This window comes from Melanostigma gelatinosum (genome assembly GCF_949748355.1).
Source record: "Melanostigma gelatinosum genome assembly, chromosome: 16".
In the NCBI taxonomy this organism is placed as follows: Eukaryota; Metazoa; Chordata; class Actinopteri; order Perciformes; family Zoarcidae; genus Melanostigma; species Melanostigma gelatinosum.
Genome location: NC_136649.1, coordinates 22,584,608 through 22,610,482, shown reverse-complemented (window position 1 = coordinate 22,610,482; position 25,875 = coordinate 22,584,608). Strand labels below are relative to the sequence as shown.

The 25,875-nt window shown below is 41.6% G+C and overlaps 2 protein-coding genes across 5 annotated transcripts; both read left to right on the top strand.

The window, feature by feature from the left end:
* Positions 1-2,567: 2,567 nt before the first annotated feature.
* Positions 2,568-20,683, top strand: sgpp1b (sphingosine-1-phosphate phosphatase 1b). 2 transcript variants are annotated; one of them, XM_079286673.1, is made up of 4 exons: positions 2,568-3,284; positions 3,746-4,128; positions 11,531-11,620; positions 16,352-20,683. In XM_079286673.1, the coding sequence occupies exons 1-4, from the start codon at positions 2,804-2,806 to the stop codon at positions 16,892-16,894; spliced, it is 1,497 nt and encodes a 498-aa protein (XP_079142799.1). In that variant the 5' UTR covers positions 2,568-2,803; the 3' UTR covers positions 16,895-20,683. The 2 variants fall into 2 exon arrangements, with proteins under 2 accessions (XP_079142799.1, XP_079142800.1); XM_079286674.1 differs by having other exon boundaries at positions 2,684-2,771.
* Positions 20,684-22,425: 1,742 nt separating this feature from the next.
* Positions 22,426-24,905, top strand: wdr89 (WD repeat domain 89). 3 transcript variants are annotated; one of them, XM_079286874.1, is made up of 2 exons: positions 22,426-22,523; positions 22,889-24,905. In XM_079286874.1, the coding sequence occupies exon 2, from the start codon at positions 22,912-22,914 to the stop codon at positions 24,064-24,066; it is 1,155 nt and encodes a 384-aa protein (XP_079143000.1). In that variant the 5' UTR covers positions 22,426-22,523; positions 22,889-22,911; the 3' UTR covers positions 24,067-24,905. The 3 variants fall into 3 exon arrangements, with proteins under 3 accessions (XP_079143000.1, XP_079142999.1, XP_079143001.1); XM_079286873.1 differs by having other exon boundaries at positions 22,442-22,523; positions 22,886-24,905; XM_079286875.1 differs by having other exon boundaries at positions 22,456-22,519; positions 22,886-24,905.
* The last annotated feature ends 970 nt before the right edge of the window (positions 24,906-25,875 follow it).

The window sequence follows — 25,875 nt, the reverse complement described above, 5'->3', positions numbered from 1 at the left end:
AGACTACTTTAGTACTGTTAAAAGCATCTTGTTGTTCAATGGGGACTCTGCGGCTTATAGGCCGGTGCGGCTTATCTGTGGAAAAATTGTTTTTTCTTTTAAAAATTAGCGGGTGCGTCCTATATACGGGTGCACTCTATAGTCCGGAAAGTACGGTATATGTCTCATGTCCCAGAAACCAGACCCTCACCAGCAAGCTCCACTCCCAGGTCTGGCTCCAGAAAGGGGCCCCGGTTTGCCTTTTTTTGGGCCAGCTGCCACAACTCTTTTCTGGCAGATGGTCAGTGAATTCTTGGTCTGAGAACACAGCTCCCAGGGTCACGCACACGGCCATAAACCACGTGAAGGTGATTTATTGGAAGGGTGTAACATTTAAGACTCCTTGCTTACTGTTAATATTATAACGTTACTCAGCTTTGTAGTGTTGTTTTTAACCGTTAAAATAAAGGTTTTGCTGATGTAAATATCTTCTTGTGTAAAGTTATTCTGCATGTTTAGATACAGAATTGCAGACAAATACCAGAAGGTAATTGTGTTCACGCATTGACTTCTGCAAGTATGCGTTTTCATTTGTGTAATGTTATAGTTTCTGTTTTCCCTGTTTAGTCACCCAGTCCTACGCACCTTTTAACTTGACCCACCAGGTGTCGCTGTTTTTCCTCTTGTATATATTGTTTTTCATGGTTTTGAGGAAATGTGTTATGATTTAGGTTAGATGTTTTCCTGGTAATTTTTATATCCCTTGTCTACTAATGTGCATCCTGAAATCACACATTGTCATTTTACTTATTGCTGAGGGAGCAGAGGTGCCGAAAAAGATCAGAATGCAGTTCATGGGTTGAGTTTTGTCTTCTGCAGAAGTAAATAAATATTGGAAAACAATCCATTGAGTTGTCTTTTTCCATGTCCAACCCACACCCATTACATATGGAAAAGATGAAAGGTAACTTAAGATGTGAATAATATTTTAGACTGCAGGAATTACTTCAATAATTCTTTTAAATTTGAGGGCTTTTATTTTGTAGGTTACCCACAAAGTTGCTGCAGAACCTGCCCCGCAGGTAGAAATGGGAAACGCGCCGCTGGGTTGCAGGAGAAAGCAACTGATAGCAAACTACTGGGCTAATTTACAGGGGTTCCGTGTACGTTTACGCTACCACGCTAAACTGTCTCGCTCGAACCAAATGGGGCTCGCTCGTCGTTAGAGTTGCGCAATTTGCGGAGGCGACAGGTCAGAACTGTACAAATATAACGTACGTTCTGCACTGTCGTGAACGAGCCGTGAGCCCCGCCGCCCACAGAAGCCTCGCGCTGCTGTCAGAGCAGAGAGGAGACGGACTCGGCAGATAGTGTATCGATAGGTGTTTGCTTCATTTTTACACGAAAAAAATAATAACCGTAGCTGTGTTTCAGCTGCAGGACAGCAGTGAAGGCCCAGGTATAAAATGCACGGCCCGCCACTGATTTTGAAGTGTTATCGTGTCCTATAATCTTATTGTTAAAGTAGCTAATAGTGATAGTAGATGCAAGATGTGTAGAGAAAAGTAAATACACCACCATGTAAAAATATACAAGTCTTTTTTAAAAAGTATAAATAAAAGTATAAGACACACACAAGGAATTTGACTTGGTGGCTGGTACATAACAATGAACACAGTGCAAAAATCTAGACATTAATACAAATATTAATAAGATAGGTAAACAAACAGAATGCAGTACTTTAAAACAAGTGCATTATGAAAGTGGCAAGTGTATTTAAATATTGAAACAGAAAATGATGTGCAAGAGTGTATGAACTTGTCCTGGATGTAGGAGTCAGAGTGGGTCTTTGTTTATGAACACAACTGCAGAAGGAAAGATCATCGCCAAGCACTAAGCGCGGTCACGTTACGTCGTGACGTCTTCATACGTATGATAAACGCGCGCGCCCGGAACTACTGTTGCCTTCAAGGGCTCCTAGCAAGCTCAAACTTTAGAGGCACTAGTAATTATCCAGATTGTAAAAAACACACAGTCCCCTCTGGGAATTACATAATATTGTCGTTTTGTCACAAAACTTTCCTTCTTCTTCATCGTACGATATTTATTATATATATATTTTGTTCCCCTAAAAGGTGTAAATGTTAAGATATAAACTAAATTTACTGGAATCCGCTTAAAAAAGAATTAACGTTACTGTGTATGTTATGCTGTAATAATAATAATAATAATAACTATAATTATACAGCACCTTTAAAAATAAACTAAGAAATAAATAATATATATATATTTAGTAATCAACAAATACAAATAAAACAGAAATAAAACAGAAAAGCGACATCACATGAAAGCCAGTTACGTTATTTACTGTCATATGCACCATTATTACACAGAAGCAGCCGCTGGCAATGCAAAAATAAAATATAGGAATAAAAAAATAAAATATTCTGCGTCTTTTTTTGAACGTCACCAAAGACTTGTAAATAATGTCCGGCCGTACTTGAACGCACCACAGAAGGCGCGCTCCCCTGAGTGCTCCGTAGATCTGTCACATACAGGATACTGTTCAGATAGCGGGTCGTTGAACGCACCCGCACTCCGTCGAACAAGAACCGGACTCGCTCGTGTTTGTCCGTTATCGTCTTACCGTTGTAAATAATAATAACCGCCGTTGTAACGCGGTTCCCTCTGCCATGATGCACGGGTTAGCCAGCTAACGTTAGCCGTGGAGCTAACGTTCATCGTCTACTGTGAACCAGGAGTAGCGGAGTCTAGTGTGTCGTCTTTCAGCCGTGAGTGGGGGGGCCAGTAACCCGGCGTAAACATGGAGAAAAGTAACCGTTTTGTAGAACTGTACCACTATCTCCAAGACCCGCACCTTGTAGCTCGCTTTCAGCACTTTTGTGGAGTAAGCGGAACGTTTTCGAGAACCGGTGGTACCACCACCACTAAGACCGGCAGCAGCAAGGAAGCAGAACGGACTCACTCGCACTACAACGGGGCTTGTCATCATGGCATCACCGGGGGAAATGAGAGTGAAAACATGCCCGTTATCGGATCTGGTGATGGGGAGCATATACAAACGGCAGTGGGTGTTCGGAAGAGGGTTGTTAATTCAAACGTTGTGACAAAAAGAGGGGAGGAAAGTGAAAACACGCCCCAGAACGGAGCGCTTGTTTTCGCGGAGAACGCCGCAGGGGAAGCGTTTGGTGATGTGGGAAGTAACGGTCGTAGCCTCGTGGGTCAGGCGGATGACTTTAAAGGGGGCACCGAGTCAGAAGAGAGGGGCCACGAAGAAGCTCCGGGTCTGTGCAACAATAACACATATTCTGTCCATGTGTGTGCGTGTGTGTAGCTATATATATGTGTATATGTGTGTATATATATATATGTCTATATGTGTGTATATATATGTGTGTATATATATATATATATGTGTGTATATATATGTGTATATGTATACGGACAGAATATGTGTTATTATTGCACATATAATATTGCATATAATATTGCAAAATAAAAAAGTATTCTGTCTGTATATATAATATTGCAAAACAACAATTATTCTGTCTGTATCTATATAAATATTTTTTGTTATTGTGGATTTTTTACTTATTTAATATTCTTTACTGTTTTATTACTTATTCATAATACTTGTTTTGATCTTGTTTTTTTACTGTCTCTTTTTTGCTCTATCCACTATGCTGCTGTAATCCTGTAAATGTCTCCACTAATAAAGGATTGTCTTATTTTATCTGTCCCCCAGGGAGCAGCACGGTGAAACCCCGCCGCAAAAACTCTCTAACGGGCGATGTCGGGCAGGAGTTCCTCATCCAGAACCGGTTCCTGTACTACATGTTCACCTTCGGAACCGAGCTGGGCAACGAGCTGTTCTACATCACCTTCTTCCCGTTCGTCATGTGGAACGTGGACGCCTTCGTGGGCAGGAGGCTGATCATGGTCTGGGTCTGGGTCATGTACCTGGGCCAGTGCACCAAGGACATCATCAGGTGGTCCCGGCCCGCCTCGCCGCCGGTGGTCAAAGTGGAGATGTTCTACAACTCTGAGTACAGCATGCCGTCCACACACGCCATGTCCAGCACGGCCATCCCCTTCGCCCTGTTCTTCATGACCTATGGCCGCTGGGAGGTACAGTAAATACATGTTTTATTACAAAATACATGAAATATAAAATGCAGCAGCAGGAGAGAAGTGGGAAGTTTTGCAGGAGCTACTTCCTCCTTATTTCCATGAAGGACACTGAGAAAGTTCCTATTTTGATGTTTCACAACATCCCCCCTTTTTGTGCATATCTAGAAACACTTATTATAAATACTGTCATAATCACGCAGTTACACTTTAGTGGGCCAGTAAGTGCAGGTGGATTATAGAGCAGCAGGGAAGGGATAGTACGTTTTATTAATATTTGAGTAAAAACATAATATATTTTGGCCCTTTGCCACTTATATAGAAATACACAAAAGGCAAACCTTCTGAAAAAGGAGTCCTGTGATTAATAAGTTGGTTTAAAGATGCAGAATCTGGATTGGTGTAACAGGATTTTAGTAAACTGGCATGCAGTCTCCAAAAGTACATGAAGCTGAATCAACGCCTCTAAAGGTATAGATAATAAAGTATAAGAAATAAACTGGTAAAAAATGAATTTACTACATGTTACTGGATATTAAAATTAATACAAACAAAATGCAAACTAAGTCATTTAAATCCTGTAGTTTCTTGTTCCATATTGATTTTATATACAGTGATATAAGCATTAATCATTTGCAATGCTACAACGACACAAGATACCATCTGCCAAGTGGCAACTCTTGATACAGGATCACTGAGACTTTGCCCTCTGGAGCGGCGTCATCAACTATTAATGTTTTATGCGGATTCAGTGACAAGAAGCTGCATGAGCACGTTTGTTGACTCTTTTACCGCTTGTATTACAGTGAAATGGAGCTCATTGTGGGTGCAACACGGCTAAAAGTCTGCAGTCCTGCAGCCAAACAACGCTCAAAACAAATCTCTAATTCTCATGACACAGCAGAAAAAGAAAGTTTTTAGATGGTTAAAAAATGTCAACAGAAAATTCAGCAACAAAACAAGTTGTTTTAATGTCAATTTCTGTGACTGTTGTGGTAATTTTTCCTTTATTTTCTGACTTTTTACAGGCCAAAAGATCATTGATTAACTGGCAAAATACTCAACAGATAATTCAATATTTTGTCTTTGACTCGGACGTACATTGAGCTAAATTCTTACACCTGTTGTGTGTGACCATGTTGACATTAAGACGGGAACAATAAAGCAAATTAGCACGTTAGCACCCCAGTAAGTAATTAGCATGCTAACATGTGTGGCTACAAATTCAAACAAACTTTTACCACTTCCTCAACTTTTGATACACTGGAAAAACACACTGGGAGGGTTTTTTAATGTTTCTCTGTTATTTTCTTCACTCGGGAGGAACAACACTCCATTATGTCCAACAGAAACTCACCATTGTCTCACGGAGCACCCACACCGCAGGAAGTCCATTTGATTGAAGACGCCATCTTGAGCTCTGGGAAATTGTGATCAGCACTTTTCACCAATTTCTGACATTTTAAAGACAAAACAATTCATTTTGTCCTACCGGCGTACAAAATACTAATTCATGTGTTTTTGGCCAGAGACTGCACTGAATACCAATTCTTGTTTGGTGCAATTCCCATAATGCCATATCATGGTGTCCCAATCGTTGCTTAATGTTCAACAGTCATTGGTGTCACGGTTCGGATCACTCGTGAACCGCGGATCAATAGAGTATTTATTTTTACAGCGTAATCATCATAGTGTGTAATAAAGTTATACTGCTGCTGTTCCTTTTCAAGTAACAAGACCCCGAATATCAATGCAGAGCGTCAGTGAACAGATATAAAGCAGTAGTGTGTTCACGTGAACGGAGCAGCTTAGAAGCATTTAACGGTGAAGTCATGGCGAGCGGAGGAACGTCAGAAGCCACGGCGTCATTTAAGTCGCAAGTTTGGGAACATTTTGTCTTCCGTGTAACGTATAATGACGGATGAGGGTGGTGGACGAAACCGTTACGGTATGTAGTCGTTATTTAAAGAGAAAGACACACGACAACGGCAAAACATCGGTATGTCCACACATATGGAGAGCCACCATCCCGTCTGTCAGCGACGGGGACACTCCGGTGTAGAAAACAAAGGATTTCTAAATCTGGTTAAAATGCTTGAGCCACGCTACGAAATCCACTCACGCACCCACTTCAGTGTGAAGCTGTTCCAGACCTCTATGAGAAGGAAAAGACTGCAGAGACTGCTTTCACCACGGCGGAGTGATTCTTAGTCCGGTGCTGTAGACACGCCCCCTCTGTGAGAGTCACACAGACACACACCTGGGGCAGGTGCTGTAGACACGCCCCCTCTGTGAGAGTCACACAGACACACACCTGGGGCAGGTGCTGTAGACACGCCCCCTCTGTGAGAGTCACACGGACACACACCTGGGGCAGGTGCTGCAGACACGCCCCCTCTGTGAGAGTCACACACACACACCTGGGGCAGGTGCTGTAGACACGCCCCCTCTGTGAGAGTCACACGGACACACACCTGGGGCAGGTGCTGTAGACACGCCCCCTCTGTGAGAGTCACACACACGCACACCTGGGGCAGGTGCTGACAGAAGCATCAGAGTGAAGCTCGACAGGCCCAATAATATTCCAGTCACCACAGAAAGGTCGACCCTCTCCCCAGACAATAGAGACATTCTCATCTTTTTGAAAATAATGTCACAGTAATGTAACATTATTGTGTATTTGAATGGCATAACCTGACAGGAAGTAAACACAGACCAAGTTGTTGCTGAGCAGTTCAGTTCAGTGGAAGCTAGCTCACTGGCTGTTTCTTTCTTTCAGTATTGATCAAAGGACGAGGGTATCAACATACCTCATGTTGCACTTAAACTTAACAGAATTCTTGAATGTATTATTTCTATTTATTTATTTCATTTTGTTTCAAATTGGACATCTTCAATATTTTTGTTTTCATGTAAGACTATCACCCAAAGTTCTTTGCTTTAAGTGTTCTTGAAGTTCTTTAATTAACAAATGAAAGCAAAGTTATATTTGTCTCCTCCCCTTTTCTTTGTTGATCCGAAAAATGATCCGAACCGTGACTCCTGAACCGTGATCCGAACCGAACCGTGAGGTTTGTGATCCGGTACACCCCTAGTGTGGGTGGTTGGGAAAACAGCCCAGAGTTTTCCAGAGAATAACGCGTGGGATCCCTGTATTGTGTCGCCTGAATCACAGCGGGCGAGAGCCGGGGTGAGATTGATTTATGACTCTGTGCCTCCCCGTCTGTCGGCCACAGAGGGGGAGATAGGAGGCAAGGCAAGGCAAGGCAAGTTTATTTGTATAGCACATTTCAACAAGTTGATCAGGTTGTTTTGGTCTCGGCTCTTTGTTTTAGTCGCTCAGCTTTTTTTTTCATGCTGAATGAGCTCATTTCCGGTACACACAAGATTTAAAAGTGGTGCTTTTTGGATGGATCTTTGTATTGTCGTATGAGTCGTAAATCTTATGAGTGCTAGTGGAATTTCATGAGCAGAGTACAGCCCTAATATTACCAAACAAACTCTGGATTTTTACCAAATTACCAGCGATTACAGCTCGCCCAGATTGAGAGATAACTCTTCATCTCAGGATGTCCTACATGTCCCCTTCTGCTTGCCGTAGTCGCTCTGTGAATGTTTCCTGCTGTCAGCTGGCTTGTCTAAGCAAAAGCAGGAATGTTTGGGTTCGTATGGGCAGCAGTGAGACATTAACCAGAGCCAGATGTCTCTCTCTCTCTATGGAAGATACTGGTAATAAGTGTAATAAGACTCAAGGAGAGGAAAGTAGGCGAGAGAAGCCAAAAGGGAGGAAGGATTAGACGGCAGAGGAGAGGAGACAAGCGGGCAATAGATGGACAGAAGACGGGATTAATACAGAAAAGTGAGTGGGAGGAAGAAAGATATGAGGATAATTATTTTAGGCTGGAGAGGATGAGAGTTGGAGTTGATGGAGAGCAGATGAGACTAAATGTGAGCTGAAAGATGAAGGCATCGCTACGTGGTTTATCTCTCATCGGGTCATATTTAACTCCCCATAACGTCCGGTCCAGTAGAGCCAGAACAGAAAACATCACGGCGAACAGTCTTTGTGTGAGACTTCCTCTCCCTCGAGCAGGAACGTTAGGTGGGAACCGTCCAGCTTTTTCCTGCGAGCATGAATGAGTTTAACAGAACGGGTAACTCCCCACCGGAGTTCTTACGTTGTGTTTACACATCAATTCTGTTCTGCACTCAAAAGAAGTTCCAGTTGTTAAGATTTTTATGACCGTTTATGAGATTTAAAGCTGCAAATGTGTGAAGTTGTGTGTGTGTGTGTGTGTGTGTGTGCCGAGAACCACAAGCCACACAAAAACTACACCATGTCCATAAAACTTTGCACGAGGCAAAGCCGCCGTGGTCACAGAGGACGCTGGTTTGCACAACGCCTCCTCAGATGATTTCCTTGGTTCCTCCCCTCCTTCTCTCTCCCCTCACTCTCAATGCTAGTACACCAGCGTTGGTCTGAGCCGGCTTCACAGCTAATCCACACACACAAAGACTCGCAGAAGAGGCCTCGGTTTATAATTGACACTTTGAAGTGAAGCTCGGTGGTTAGAGAGCCACCTGCAGGAGACTGTAACCACACACAGCTCGTGATCAGCTGGTTTCTGTCCTTGAGTGAGACCTTTCTGTCTGCAGACTCTGGGTCCAAACAGCTAAAATGTTTCTGAATTACTGAGGAGAATATGAGAAATAACATCTGTAACTCTCATATGCTGCCAGAAATAAGAAATAAACTTACTTGTTTAAAACCAGCACATGTTTTTTGGATAGCAGCTAAATCTGAGCTGTGGTTAGTTTGTGTACTTCACCGACGACTAATCTGACAGATAAGCAGCCGCTATTTGGAACAAAGGTTGTCTCAGTGTTACAGAAATGCATTTGACCAGTAAACCCTCTCTTTATCTCTCTATCGCTATCTCGCTATCTCTATATCTCTATCTCTCTATCTCTCCATCCATCAGGCTAATGCAGGCTGTAAAACTCTTTCATGTTTTTATTCAGTCACCTTGAAACACTGCAGCAGGAGGACGTCGAACATTGTTTCAGCAGCGTTTTAATAACGTGTGAAAGTTCACGTTAGAGGACAGCAGGGTTAACTGAGTGCAAATGGAGAGAGGTTGAAAGTAGAATCTGTCTTCTATTTAAATGTGCTTTTAACCTGTGAAGTTAATCTGCTGTTCCTCTCTGTGATGTCATCTATCCTGTTTACATTGTAATTACTTCTATTGTTTATGTTTTTATCATGTAAAGTGTCTTTGAGTACCTCTTTTAAAGCGCTATACAAATACAATGTATTATTATTAATATGTCTTTAAACCAGTGACATTAGTTTCTGAAAAGCTAAATTATTGTTAAAATGTGGAGATGGTGCCACAGGCGATTATTCACGAGTTATTATTGTTACAACATTTTGGGACAAAAGAAGAAAAAGTTTATCTGATAATTTAGATTTAATCACATCTAAAACTCCCTTTGACAGTGATTGTGAATGTTAACTTATTATATTTAGTAAACAGTTGAACATTCAAAAACGTAACCTTATTAGCAGCTAACAGCTGTCAGTCGCGTTGAAGCGGTGCCTTCAATGATCCCTGTTTTAACCAGCTTCACACAGCGGTTCCCCCTGAAGGCTGGTGTGTGTGTGTGTGTGTGCGTGTGCGTGCGTCCGTCCGTCCCAGTGATGTTTAGGATTTTGTAGTTCTGGTCTGTGAGAGGAAATCTGAGCTGTCTCAACAACAATGAAGAGAACAAAAGAGCTTTTTTAGCAAGTGTGCAAAAACCTCAGCAGCTTTTCATCCGTCGTCTCTTTCTCACGCCTCGGCTCATTTTCTTTTCATCCTCTTTTTTTTCTCCGGCTGTGTTCACACATCGCGCCATCATGTCCGGCTTTATTCTACAGCAAAACAATCAGTTAATAAAGCAATTCGTCGATTGGTCGAACATTAGTAGGCGGCTCATTTGGTCATGTGCGTTCTTGTTTTAAGCCTCTCTATGTTTGATGAAAACAAAAAAAGGTCACCCTCAGCTGTGGTGGGCGTGTTCTCTGACTTTTTATTCACAAAATTATGAATCGATAAACTGAGAAAAGAAACGTCCTATTGACCCACGATGAAACTGATCACTAGTCACAGCCTTAAGCTCCAGAGGGCGAGCAAACAAAATGAACTGTGAAGAATCAGCGAGTGTAACTCATAGATATGAACACAGACTGTAGATGTAACCGGTAAAACACCATAAAACTAACCTCCACAATGACGAGGAGCGATTATAGTTATCTATAAACTCATATCTCATATTCATGGGCTACTGTCTGTATATAAACCCTGTAAAGAAACAAGTTGCATGCATTATAAAAAAACAAAGGTTTAATATGCTGCAAACTATTTGATTTGGCTGCATAACATTTACTCACAGGAAGATTTTTTAAGACTTCCTGTTTCTAAAGCATCTCAAAAATGAATTGTCCGTCTTTATGTAATATCTGGACATTTAAATAGTGTTTCTATCAGTGAACTATTGCGTTACGCTGACGTCACCCAGACAAGCTGCCGGGAGTCAACTGACTGGCTCCATATTTTAAGATAGTCATGTGACCCAGATCCAAACTGAAGAACTGTCACTCAGTGCAGTTTCTTTTTTTTGCAGTTTAAACTAATTATAAAGAGAAAAACCCGGTGAAATCTGAGTCACATGAGTGAGAAACCGTGTGACTGTGGTTCACTTTAATCCGCAGTGTGAACCCTTTCTCCACTGCTACAGAGCAGAGTGCATCATGTGATGAGGCACCATTACGAGGGCCGCTGCTCATCATCTCCACTACATCACTGCTACTTGTGATCGAGACTCCAGCACACACAATCTGTTTACTGTCAGAACAATAAGCACGCAGCAGTTTGAGAGACTCATTGACGGATCGATGTATCGTGTGAAGCATGGAGTCACTGAGTGCAGAACAAAGGCGAAGCAGACTTCATGTGCATTCTAAATATGCACAGCTTTAATTTGTTTAAAACATTTTGCACGATGTTTGAAATGGATAAAACATTTTACAAAACACATTTTTATTAAAAGTTAGAAACTGCCTTTGTTCATCATTGCATTATTGTCATAAAGTTAAAACGTCAAACATCTTGCTGACTTATTGTTGTAATTTATTTGTATAATTGTAATTTAATTCCACATCTTTGGAATTTATTTGGGCTGATGGTCAAACAAATGCTATTTTAAACACCACTAAGGTCTCTAACACTGTGTGTTTTCCATGTTTGAACAGCTGTCATGTTAAAGATGTATTAGGTTGTTCTTTATGTCGTTTGCCTCGTTAGTTTAGTCTCTAAGATGTGTGTTGTGTTAATAAAAGTGTCTCCTTCCACCTCCACAGTACCCGTTCTCACTGGGCCTCAGCTTGGCTCTCTGCTGGTGTCTGCTGGTCTGTGTCAGCCGGATCTACATGGGGATGCACTCGGTCCTGGTACGTCCACACACGCACACACACACACACACACACACACACAGACACAGATGGTGTCGCCGCTGCAGTGCCAGTTTTTCCGTCCGTCTGTCCGTGTGCACACGAGAGCCGACATGTTTGAAACAGAATCCGACCTGAGCCGTTTTCAGGCTCTGATGTCAGCGACACGATCACCCGTGTAACCGTAGAAACACACACAACAACACGAGTATGGACAAAATAAACTGTAAATGTGTGAAATAAATTGTTGTGTTATTTGGTGTCGGGTCACCTTTCCACCCATTGATTCAGAGCAGGAGGTGGAATCTGAACTTAAGCCTCCAAACAATAGTTTTTTACCTGCTTTAGAATTGTAAAGAGAGCTCTGAAGATGACCACCATCGTGCAGATGTCTCTGCTCCTCGTTCTCAACCAGCAGCGGTTGTTATTTTCGGAGGCTGAGAGGATTCTGTTGTGTAGTTTCTATCTGCACATTTGGAGCTTAATTTGGCTGAATTGTTGATGATGAAGGAACCAATTTGTAGATGAATTCAAATGAAATGAACTGTTTGCGTGACGTTTCCCGGTCCAGTGTTTAGCATTTAGTTTGAATTTATTTCTTCAGCGTTTTTGGATCTCTATCTTTAATTCTTTTGCGTTTTAAGCCAAATCTCTCCATCTTCCACCTGCACTACCTTTATGAACGTTATCAGCACTGGTGAAAAAGGACTCGGTCGTGAACGATGTGTAGACGGGTTCAGTGTGTTTAGTGTCGTTCTCTGAGCCGGACCAGAGGGCACCGGGTTAAAACAGGTCCTCATTGTTTCTGTGAAGTCTGCTGGATGTGATGTAACGTAACTCAGGTGCTTCTTATGAAGAGTGAGCGCTGCGCCAGACATTGTTCAAGATAAATAACCTTTTTAAATGCTTCATTGCTTGTCAGCAACCAGTCACATGATACTTAGGAGGCAGTTTTGCCTTCTGCGCTTTGATTCATTTACCATTCAGTTAACACACCAGCGTTGATGTTGTTTTAGTGGAAACACAACTCATTCAAAGACATTTTAAATAGTTTAGTTTGAGAGCAGTGCGTCCGTTGTGGTAGACTGTGTGTCAACCGAGGAGGAAACTGCATCGTGTCCTCGACATGCTCGGGCCTGTTTCCATCTCTCTTAAGACAATAAACTGCGTTTCTAATCTCTTACTGGGAATAAACCATTGAGGGATATTCTTCATGCCTGCAAAAACTTGCTCCTGCATGTTTTATCCGCCGCTCTCACGTTAGCGGATTGTTTTTTTGCCGACGGCAGGATGAGATCACTGATGTGCACCACAGGTAGAGTCATGAAAAACATGATGATACACCACCGACTGGGCGTGTTTACTCCTACAGCAGTAGAATATCTCTCAGGGTCTGCATGAGGTTGTGAGGGACGAGGTCACCAACAACTAAAAGTAATAAGTAAACATCTTGGACCCTGGACAGTGTCTTCAAAACACAACCACAGCTTGACGTCATGCTTCATTTAAACCAGAAACTAATCCAAGAAACGAGTACTTGAATGAAGACGACATCTTCCCACTTCCCTCAAAGTCAAGTGCTCCTTGTATTCCAGTGTCAAAGTGTAGTGGGACCATCACCACCGATGTGTGTGTCGTCTACCTCGTTTTGGGGGTTCTTTTCATTCACTGGGAAATGACGTCAGCTCCCCCCGTGCACTGTTTGGGGGGTTGGGCTCGTCTCTGTGGTCCCAGCTGTGTCGGAGGGATTGATGGACGGACGTCGGACGCTACAGAGCGCTGGCCGTCCTCCCAGACAAACTGGAGAAGTTAAGTCCACATCAGAGAAGTCTTCTTTAAGGGCTTCTTTTGTGGCAGGTGGTGTCGCGGGCTAAGACCTCCCCCTCAGGAACCACATGCACATCTGTCTCCTCCTGCTGCTCTATGTACTCACCAGATCTGTGACCGCCTCAACAGAAATAATATTACCAGTCTTCAAACATCCCACCACTAACAACATTACTGTGATTATGGGGTTTACACTGAGACTGTCCTCATAATCTCTAAGAGTAATATTACTTCTGCTTCTTCAGAGTATTTTACTGATATTCATAGAAAAGTAAAAACACAACCAAGATGGCTCCAACCATCAAATACAGTCTGAATAAAATATCGATTAGTCAGTTAATAACACATCAAACCATTAAGATTTTAACTAAAAGTATATAAAACAACAACCTTAAAGTACAGGTTACTTATTAATGCAGCCAATGAGACCATAATATAGGAGTACAACACCAACAGGAGCCACGATGAGTACTTTTACTTTTGATACTTCTCTAGTTTGGAATGCAGTATTTTCTACAATGTGGCATTGGGACTTTAACTCAAGGTCAAATATTTGGGTACTTTAGTGACGTTCTTCACTAGAAATACGACTCACTCCAGTTGATTGTTTGTGTTTTTATGTTTCCTCCCGATGCAGGAGATAATTTTACTATATATATATATATATATATATATATATATATATATATATATATATATATATATATATATATACCTTGCCAAAGTTTAATTCACGATGAATGTGACCGTATGTGTTTCATGTCAGATTTGACTGAGTTATGATTCGAAGAAGAGTCTCTTCCTTTTACACAAACAAAGGGTTCAGAGCAGGACAGCAGCTTGTTGTCTTTAAACAATGAAGTCTGCAGCTGAGGTATTAAAGCTTTGTGTGTGTGTTCTGGAGGCTCCTGTTGTGTTTCAGGGATAACAAAGCCTGCCGGGCTCTTAATGTGTTGAGGAAGTCACCACGCCCAATGAAAGGACTTCCTCCTGCTTTGTTCTGCAGGAAGAGCTCCGAGACAAAAAGCTGCTCTCGCTACTGACGGAGGTGTTGACATCTGCTGACCTTTCAGCAGACTGCTCACACTGTTGGTGTTCTTTCTTTCATTTAAAGGCTCAATTTAAAGTCTAAACTAGGAATATATGGAACAACCCCTCTGTGTTTGTGATGTAAGCGCTGCATCAACGTGTTGCACATTTCCTGTTGAAGGTTTTGTTGTTGAGTTCCTCGCTGTGGAACTCGAGGGTTTAAAGTTGTTTGGATAGAAAGCAGATGTTTGTGATGTCAGAACTCATCAGAAACTGCAGTTATTCTGGTTGTTTCTCTCCAGATGTTCTCCCTCTCGTCTCTCTGTGTTTTATGAAGCAGAATCATGAAGGACTGAAACATGCTTTTTCAATTTTGGTTAAGAAGTTGGTGTTCAATTTCACTCAGTCGCATTACAAAAGTCTTCAATCTAACTTGCTTTAGAAACCCTGTGATTGGCAGAAAAGATTATTGGCGACAATTTTGTGTTTTTCTTTGTTTTCTTCTGATAAATAACTGAATATGTTTGAGTTTCGGGCTCTAGGCCACAGAGACACATAAATCAATAAAGGAACAAATAAATAAACGCATTTGATTTGACTTCATGTTTACGTCTTGATGAAGAACTGATCTCGTTCACTTTCTGGAGCTCAAACCTGTACAGTCACTGAACTGATGCATCCAGTCGGTCTTTACTTCTTCCAGATGAACATCAGACTCAAGACACGCTGACAATAAACACACTCATTCATTTCCACTGTAAAGCTCTGAAGATGAAAGCTTCTACCTAATAACACAACGTTTTTACAGCAGTCATTTTGTTTTAGCGAGAGAGAATAGAAGTTTGCAGCGTCAGCAGGGAGGTGATGCATCGCAGTGGGTTCCTGCAGCTTATCTCCCGGATGACTCACCTTTTAAGAGGTTGGGACAGTAAAAACCAGTAAACCTTGTACCAGTCTGCTGGGACGTGGAGCGTGTGGTTCAGCGTGGGTTAATGACCGACTGTGAGCACCACAATGTGTGTTTAAGCAGCCAAATAGATATTTAAACTGTTAACAGGACCTTTGGTTTCTGGATCATTGATTTCTCTCCCGGGTAGAGTAGACTGTGTTCAGACACAGCAGAGTAAAGACTGAACACACCTCAGTGAGTTTATTTACACCCTCCGCTCACTGTGCCCACTCCCAATGAACCCTCACCTGCACAGTGTTTGGGGGATCAGGACGAATCAGCGATAAGTAACCGTTACTACGATACTGACTATTTCAAAACTAGGTCCTGCCAAGCAAGAAAATGCAGAACGTGTCTTTACGATAGGGAGTCACACTTTTGGTGCAAGAAGAATGTTCTGTGAATCATCATACTTCTGGGTAGTTCAGCTCTTCGTGCACACACACATCGTCGTTGGAGCAGGAAGCCGACTGTCGGCCAATAAATGAAGCGTGACGACCTTTGTGTTTGATTTCAGAGTTCACTGCGTTGAGCTGCTGATCTCAGCTTCCTGTCCTCAACTTCCTCTTTATCCATCAGCAGGAAACACACAGAGAAAAGGCCCCAAAACAAAAGTCCACGTTTATTATTGTGCAAATCAAATGTCTAGAAAATTAGGAGGATTAATGCTCGTGTCTGATTGGCCGATTCTGCTGTTATTAATCACGAGTGTTTATCTTAAAGGACATTGCTGCATTCTCTATGAATAACAAATAAATGTCTTTTTTACTTTGATCTGGCTCTTAAGATTGTTCCTAAGTGTAATTTAATAAATATAAGTTCTGAAGTCATAACCTCTGTTTGTATGAGGACTGTTTATCATCTTCTGTCCGATGAGTCCGTCAGATAAAAACCGTGACCGTCTGCTTCTGTTTTGTCTCCTCCAGGACGTCATAGCCGGCGTCCTCTACAGCGTCCTCATCCTGCTCCTCTTCCTGCCGGCGATGGACCTGATCGACGGCTTCAACCTGACGTGCCGCTTCGCCCCGCTCATCATCGTGTCCCTCCACCTTGGCCTGGGTCTCTTCTCCTTCACCTTGGACACCTGGAGCACCTCGCGGGGCGACACCGCCCAGATCCTCGGCACGGGCGCCGGCGTGGCCTTGGCCTCCCACGTCAACCGCCGCCTGGGCCTGATGCCCGACCCGACGCCGGACCAGCTGCCCTTCGCCACGCCCGCGTTCGGCACCGGCCTGGTGGCCGCGGCCCTGCTGCGGCTGGTCCTGGGCGTGCTGGTGCTGATGGCCACGCGGGCGCTGATGAAGGCCGTCACCATGCCGCTGGTGTGCCGGGTGTTCGGCGTGCCCAGCGGCGACGTGAGGAAGGCCCGGCAGCACATGGAGGTGGAGCTGCCCTACCGATACATCGTCTACGGGGCGGTGGGCTTCAACGTGCTCTTCCTGGTCCCGCTGCTCTTAAGCTACACTTAGCTCTCCTGATCGGTTGTTCGGTCAGTGCACCTACAGTGCTGGTTTCAGATCAGGTTTCACATCCAGAACCTGGGTTGGGACCCGAGGTGAATTAGAGCCTCAAAGCTGATCTGGATGCTGACATGTTGTCGGTGTTTTCAGTTAAACCAGGAGCAGCCGGGGAATCCGGTGACTTATAGGTTTTTACCTGTGGCAAATATCTCTTTGATATTTTGATTTATTTCAAATCAGACGGCTCCTCCTGAACCCAGGACACGCTGGATCAGAGCCAAACATCCACTCCTCCTCATCCTCCTCCTCATCCTCCAGCTCCAGCTTCATTCAGATCAAACACTGGCCTCTGAGAGACTAAAAAACAACGCCACTGATCGCTACAGATCAATAACCTTAATATTTACATTTCTATGAGTGCTTTCAAAGAACAAAGAACCACACAAAGTTTTTAGATGTCTGAAAAGTGTTTCGTAAGTCAATTAAAAGTATTTAGGGCTGCAACTAACGGTGATTGTCATCATTAATTAATCTGAAATGTCAGAAAATAATTTTTAAAAATGTCCAAAGACACAGAAATATTTTGGGAGTTTTTCTGAGTGAAAAATGATGATTACTTGATCAAAAATAGTTGCAGATACATTTTTGAAATTCCGTGTTTGAACTCTGTGTGGTTCTGTGTCGGGAGGCTTCTTAATAATTCATATTTAATCTTCCTCTCGTCTGCAATATGATTTTATACTTCCTCATTCCAGTGTCAGAGCTTCTCCTGATGGTCACCTGGACACACCTGTGGTTAAAAAGGTTTTTGGACTGAATCCGATGACTTTCGGAGGTGTTTGAACTCTCGTGTATTTTCTCCTGAAGGGCTCTCCCCACTTTGTGTCCTGTTGTTTCCGTCTGTATTCAGACGAATGGTCTGATTGATTGTTTTTTCCTGAGACTGAAGCGATGACCGGGCACATACTGTATGATCCACAATTAAAGGAAGTCGTACACAGACTTTTTTTTAGAAGTTTTTTTAAAATGGGAAGACAGGAATCTATCCACTAGGCTCAGCTTTTGTCTCTTTTTATAAGACTGTAAACTGACTTCCTGTTCAAGATGCTCTTCATAGCATCCACTTCCTGTTCGAGATCCTCTTCATGGCATCCACTTCCTGTTGGAGATGCTCTTTGTGGCATCCACTTCCTGTTGGAGATGCTCTTTGTGGCATCCACTTCCTGTTCGAGATGCTCTTTGTGGCATCCACTTCCTGTTGGAGATGCTCTTTGTGGCATCCACTTCCTGTTCGAGATGCTCTTTGTGGCATCCACTTCATAACAGCTCAGGCAAATAAAATATAATATTTCACACAATATAGTTTTGTAGCTTCCTCATCGGGGAGAGAACCAGACGGAGAAGCAGAACCTGAATGAAGTAGAAATATTTAGAAAAAGTTTGTAATGTTTTGAGGAAAAAGTTAATTAATTTGGGAATAAACATCAAGTTAAAGAATTAAAACAATGAATATGGTGTTTTTATGCGTCATGTTCTCATAAAATGTCTTGACTTGCTTAGTCGTAATACTTTTTTCTCAAAATAATTGCCATACAATCTTTTTTCTCATATATTTATGATAAATATTACAACTTTATTCTTCACATTGCGTTAACAGTATAATGTATTATAACATGGGCGTTCCTGTTCTATATCCGATATGTCCTTCGTTCCTCCTCGTGTTTCTCACCTGCAGCAGCTGTGTCTGAAGTGCCTTGCTCAAGGGCTTTTTGTTTTTTTAGAGATCAGCTGTTCTCTGCTGGTGACCTTTCACCTCTGAACAGATAAAAACGAGCTCCTCTTGAGTCTTAATTTAGCAGTATGTTGACTTGTATGTTGTTGTTGTTTGTACGGTACTGTCCTAATATAAATGCACTGCTCCCAGAATGCACTGTGTTCCCCCTGAGGGTGAAGTTGGTCCTAAACGCTGATCTGAGGTCGGAGGTCGTTAACTTCCTGAAGAACCGTTAAAGATCGCGAGGAACTGATTAGAAAGTTAAAGCAGCGATCAGGAGACAAGATAAATGTTTGTTTATATTTGGTTCATTCTGTTTAATTTGTCAAATATTATTAATATGTCGGTAAAGTCGCGTTATTTAGTTTGTAAAATACTAAAGTATTCCAGTAGCTTTTGGTAAAAAGAGGAAACTATTCAAGGCACACATTTAGTTTTTCATGTTTAAATGACTGCTGCAACTAACTATTATTTGTGGTTAATCTGTTGATTATTTAAACTATAAACATATTTGAGTTATTTTCTGTTTGATCAGCCGATCGTCAGCAGAACTTCATTCATTGTTGGTAGAACTGAAGGTCACGTTGGTCACGTTTTCGTCCGACATTTCAAAACCTCAAAATATTTCACGTACAACGATAGAAAAGAGAAAAGCAGGAAACTCTCACATTTCAGAAGCTTGAACCAGTAAATATTTCATTATTTTTCCTTCATAAATAATCAATATCACAATATTCTTTGGTGGAAAGTAACGAAGTATTTATGTGACGGTTGTTTTTACTGTATTTAAGTAAAAATGTTATTAATTAAAATTAATTAAAATTATTTCCTGAACTCATATTTAGTGATGGACCAGCTTCACCTGAGCGTTTGTTGAGCTGTGATTGGTCGGTTAGTCATTTCACTTCCTGTTGCCTCTTCCTCGTGGTTTCCTCTCTGAACAAAGTGAAACAGGAAGTTTGTTTTTGTTTTTGATTCATCAACAAACGCACAAACTGAATCCTGTGTCAGAGTTCCGTCACATCTGTTTGTTTTTTCTTTATTTGACGTTTGTTTCATCGAGTCAAAGCTGCTTCAGAGGAGCGAAGATCAGAGTAACAATTTATCTGAATTTATTATAATAATCCAAATTAACCAAATCTGACACACAAAGAGAAAACTAAAAAGGCAACAATGTGACAATAATTTGCCAAAATGTCATCCAGAGGTTTTGTTTTGCAAACTTTGAAACGTGTTTCGGTGAAGTACCACATTCTTTTTACATTGTTTTTGTAGAATCCCAGAATATTTGATAATTCTAAAATGTAGTTATTTACCAAATTTGGTAAACTCCGCTTTTTATTGCGTGTGATTTGGTTTGATCTTGAACTTTATTTGTTGAAGTAACAAATGTATTTATTTGTTATAATGCTGAAAATGATTGCAAACCAAGGATTCAAATTATTTTATTTTAATTATTATTTGGTATAATCACAAAAGCACCTTGAAACGTTGTTATATATTGTTTCCCATTTTTTGTGGTTACACCCGGACGTCTTCTCGAACAAAACCAGGATGTTTACTCGTAAATACATGAATTATTATTATTTTAAAAAACTCCAAAAAACATAAACATGTTTGTTTCTTCATTTCTTTAAAACGTGGATCTCAGAGACCAAATATAAAAAGTGGTTGAACTGTAGCTGCTCCTCTCTTCCCTTTAGTGCCTTTATTATTATTATAATTATTATTATTGTTATTGTTCTGGAATATTTTTGTGTTAAAACTCTGGTCTCGACTTTTCTTTCTTTCCTGTCATGTTTTTTTTAAATTAATATGGAAGAAACAAAATGTTTTAGTTCCTCACATTTCTTCCTTCATTCAAATTAAAAAAGTGAGTCACTGTCGTTTAATATTTGATGTCAACGTTAAATAAATTTAAATATATTTGTTTGGTCACGTTTACATTCACTGACTGTCTGAATGAGTTGCTGAGTTTTGTCTGTTTGGCTGAATAAATCAAAACAAGTTGATCAATTAAACAATTTCTGTCTGATTGTGTGAAATTCACTGAAATAATAAAAAAAAACCAAACTCGAAATATAATAAAGTACTTGCTGCTCGTTGGTTTTCTGAACTATCCGTACATGTAGAGCTGATATCGTATCACTGAATATATACAATGTCTAAATGTTCATGGTAGATCATGGAGCATTAATCTCATTAAACAAAGTATTGATTATATTGTCTTTAGTTCTGCAGATATTTGGTCATTAAATATTAAACACTAACATGTTTTAACTGATGGTAAACATAAGCGTACTTTTACTTTTACTTTAAATATGTCGGTGAATATACTTTTGTACTTTTACTTCAGTCAGATTTGAATGCAGTATTTCTACACTGTGGTATTCGTACTTTTACTTGAGTAATAGATCTCTGAATACTTCTACATTGCAGACCTCTGTGTCCAAACTGCTGCTGCATCATCAAAAAAACCACCTTCTTCTTTCCTCCTCGTCTACTTCCTTTTCTTCACCTTCTTCTTTGTCTTTTGTCTACTTGTTCGTCATCTACTTCCTCTTCTTCACCTTCATCTCCTTCTTCTTCTTCTTCTTCTTCTTCTTCTTCTTCTTCTTCGTTACGTTAGTTTAGATTTGGATCAGCTGGAAAGCTTTGAGGCCTCATTTACCCAGAAAACTGAACACACGCGGCTGCTGCCCCCTGCTGGACGACTGACGATGTCATGACGATGTTTAAATACACTGATGGGATTTCTTTAATAAAACGAAATAGAGTTTGGATTTATTGATGGATTCATCCAATTCATGCGGAGAGTTTTATCCACAATGGTGCAAATGCTGTTAAACTGGATTCTCATATCACGACAACAACAAAAATAAATAACTGAGTTATGCTAACTCAACTATTTTAAGATATATTTAAGAGGGGTTTAAATAAATCCATATAAAGATTGTAATGATAAAAATGTATACCGGCCGGTATAAATACCTTGTTTTGATTCTGCGTCTCCAGAGCATTTCACATTTCACTGCAATACGTGGTTGTGTTTGTGTTCTCTGTTTGCAAACATTAAATTGACTTTTTGAAACTTTGATCATTCATCAAGACTTTGTTTTTATGTTAAACACTTTGGATAAAACCAATTTCACTCCTGAACTTTTGAAGGAAATATTCCACAACAAGATACAACAAAAGAAAAGAAAATCTGTCGGTGAATGCTAAATATAAAAAATAATGAATGCGTATTTCCTTTTTAATATCCCTTAACAGTGGGATTACATTTTACTTCATCATGTCATTAAATCATAATGGAAATAATAAGTGTGAAAAGATGAAAACAGTCGATAGTTTATTAGAACATAATTTTTACACCAAAGAAACGTTGTTCTGTTCTGTTCTGTATTTGCTTTGAAACAAAGTTTATAACCCACATTTTATATATATTTAAACAAATAAAATAAGCAATGGCCATAAATTCATGTGTATTATATATTATGTATTCATTCATATGGTGTATGGATGCTGAAATGTGATAAAGTGAATAATCTTGAATAATAATAATAACTTAAACAATATTTGGTAAGACAGCGAGCCACAATGTTTTCTAATAGGTCAGTTTCTTATTTTTTTTTAACGTGTCTTTAATTTGACGAATATTCACGAAAAAATATTTATGTTTTCTGAATACTTGTTTTTTTAACACCAAGCGGAACCTTTGATTGAGGAACGGTTCCGACCGGGCTGAAATATTGTGACACAGAGTATTTCCACCATGCTTGTTTTCGGCTAAAGTAGCGTGATGACATTAACAAGTTAACGGTTGTTTTTGTTTTGACGGTTGTGGACATTTCTGGCAAGTAGGTAGGTTGAACTTATAAACACATAACACATTAATAACAGAACATAATACACGTAATAAGGGATTAAAACGGTGATTGTGACCCGTGTCTGCTCGAATCGCTCAAAGGTGAAGAAACCAACGCCAGACTTCATTTAAAATAATGTCTGTTTTTTGTTTCTGTTGTTTTAAGGCAAAAAAGAAAATCAAATTGAATATGATTAAAACCCTACAAATGAGTATACTGCTGTGCCTAATTCGGCATATGTCACAACCAGAAAACGACACGTTATTGCATGTCGTTGTTTTTCAGAGAGATTGAATGGACCAAATGTAAACTTCTAAAAGGCAACATTAAATTTGTGATTTTCTTCTTCCTGTTCAGCAGCGTTGACTCTTCGCTGCGCTGCCATGGAGGGTTTGGAGGAGAAGCTCAAAGGTCTGTCCATCGCTCGGCGGTGTCGCCCAGAGGAGCCCACCTACCTGCTGGACGTCGCCCTGCAGCCAGCCGGCCTGCTGGCCTTGTCCTGCTCCAACTTCACCATCCACCTCCACAACAAGGACACCCTGAACCTGGTGGGGGAGTATCGGGGCCACAGCGGGCCTCTTTGTGGGGTTGTCTTCTCCCACGCCTCCCCTGACCTCCTCTACTCTGGTTCCGCTGACGGGACGGTCCGCGGGTGGGACGTCCGCCGTCCCGGTACACAGGCAGCCCAGGTGTTTAAAAGCGACCCGTCGCACAGCTACTGCAGCTTCGACCTGAGCTGCGGCGACACGCTGCTGTGCGGCGGCACCGAGCAGGTCAACAAAGAAGACAGCTTCCTGGTTTTCTGGGACGTCAGGAAACCCGGCGGCGGGCTCCTCGGGGTGTACTCCGAGTCGCACAGCGATGACATCACACAGGTGCGCTTCCACCCTCGGGAGAACGACCGCCTGGCGTCCGGCTCCACGGACGGCCTGGTGAATGTCTTCGACCTGAGCCGGGGGGCGGAGGAGGAGGCGCTGCTGCTCACCTGCAACAGCGACTCGTCCGCCGGTTCGGTCTGCTGGTCCGGAGCCGACTACACCCAGCTGCTGTGCCTGAGCCTTGACGAGGGGCTGCACCTGTGGGATCTGGGCAAGCTGGACACGGACGAGCCGCTCACCGTCTTCAGCACCTCGGACGCTCGCGGCCTGCCGCTGATGGCCGACGGCGGGGCCGTGGATTACATGGTGGGGGGCCAGTGGCTGGAGGAGGCCCAGAAGCTGCTGGTGGTCGGCGGGATGAACGGCGGGGATCTCCACCTGATGGAGTGCGACGGCGGGGGGCTTCGTCTGCTGAGGACGCTCGAGGGAGGCCACGCCTCCACGGTGCGCTGCTTCCTGTGGGACGCAGCGGGGGAGGCTCTCGTCACCGGGGGGGAGGACGCTCAGCTGCTGCTGTGGACACCAGGAGGGGGGGAGCTCACGACAGGGAAAAGGGAGTCGATGAAGAGCAAGACCGCTTTGAGGCTCAAATCCAGACCGCATAAAAAACACAGCTACCGGAGAGGAAAGAAGGAAACTCAAAATACTGAATCGCACTAACTGATGGCTGCTCACTTTCTGTTTCTGAGAGACAGCATTCACACTTCTGTTCTCAGTTTTACACGGAAACAAATATTGTGTTCTTACAGTAACTAAAGGTTTGGTCACGTTACATTTCCCTCCTCATTCGTTACCACAGACTGTTTAGAAGAAGTGGACGTAGTCATCGTGACGTCACTCATGTTTGGAACCCTTGAGTCAGCATTTTGGCTATCGCCATCTTGGCTTTGTGCAACCAGTGAACAGGAAGTGACCATATTTGGACTGAGGAGGAGTGACGTAGAGACGCTGCGTACGTCTCTGATAGAGACCTGTCAATCACTGTGTAGCTCCGCCCTAAAGCATCCCCTGCTTTATGGTCTGTGTGACTCTAAATGGACCATAATGTACTAAATGAACATCATGCTGTATTGAAGAAGACTTGAAACTGGAGATTGAGACATAACCTCATGTTTACTGAGGGAATAAATCAAGAGAGAAGTAGAGTCATTTTCTCATAGACTTCTATACAACCAGAGGAGTCGCCCCCTGGTGGACACTAGAGAGAATGCAGCTTTAACACGTGAAGCTTTGGCTTCAGTCTTCAGAACCGGAGGTTGCCGCCTGACTCCGGCGGACGAATTCATGAGTGTGTTTCCTGTTTCGGTGTGGCCTGTAGACTCCCAGACGGATGTTCCCAATCGGCCAATAGAAACACTCATTATTGTATAAGTGTGTTTTAAATCTATATTTTGTATGTTAAGTTTACAGTCTGTGATTTCGCTGATCAATATTTATTCATTATCTGCATCAGAAACAAGACATGATGTCCTTTCAAATTGTATTAAACAGAAACACAATGTGACACCTTGGATTAAAGAACCATTTTCCTGATACAAAAAGTATATCCAGATACAGATTGTATATTAATAAAGGGAGTAAATCAGGTCTTCCACTCAGTGAAGCAGCCATGTGTCTTCTTTCCACACTGAATACCAGTTTTAAGTACATAAAGTATGTTCACTCAAGCAACAAAATATATTCCATTGATTTAAATTTCAGTTGCGATGCCTTAACTCTTGAACTTCAAATCATTTTAAAGACTTTAACTTTCCTTAGATATACAACAATAAAAGTTTAAAAAGATGTTCTCCAAGTTCTGATCCTCTTGGTTTGTTTCTTAGTTTGTTATTAATTATCGCTGTTGAAGTCTGTGAAGTTATGTTCACACTGGAAAAGTTACATGACTCTAAATTCCTCTGATTTTTGAGTGAAGTGTGATTTAGTGTGGAGAGACGACCGTTGTTACACATCTTGTGACTTCTAAAACGAAAGTATATATTTTTATATATATACTGTGAATCTTACTATGAAATTGGGACACAGCTCAGGTTTCTCTCACATTTTAATTTTTTTAATTAACATATTTAATTTGTCAGAATGTCCATTATTGTGACATTTTCCTGGTTGTAATATTTCCACTTTAAAGCTGTCGTCACTGCATCACATCCTGGAAGTCAGCAGGATCCCGCTGAGGGAGCAGCTTTCGCTCTCAAATACCAAAGAGTGGAATAACATGATTGGCAGTGCGAGTGTGCGTCTGTGTTTCTGTGTCAGTGGTCGAAGCACAAATCTTTACTCACACTAGAGACATTAAAGATGTTTTGTGATTATTTAGGGTGATTTAGGGATTTCTTTTTTATATATCAAAGTTTAAAAACTATGAAACAAAACACATTTACATGGTGGTGAGAGTCATTACATTACTAAATGATATTACATGAACAGAAGAGCTCATTTTATAGGAGATTCTTCTGGAAAAGATGCATT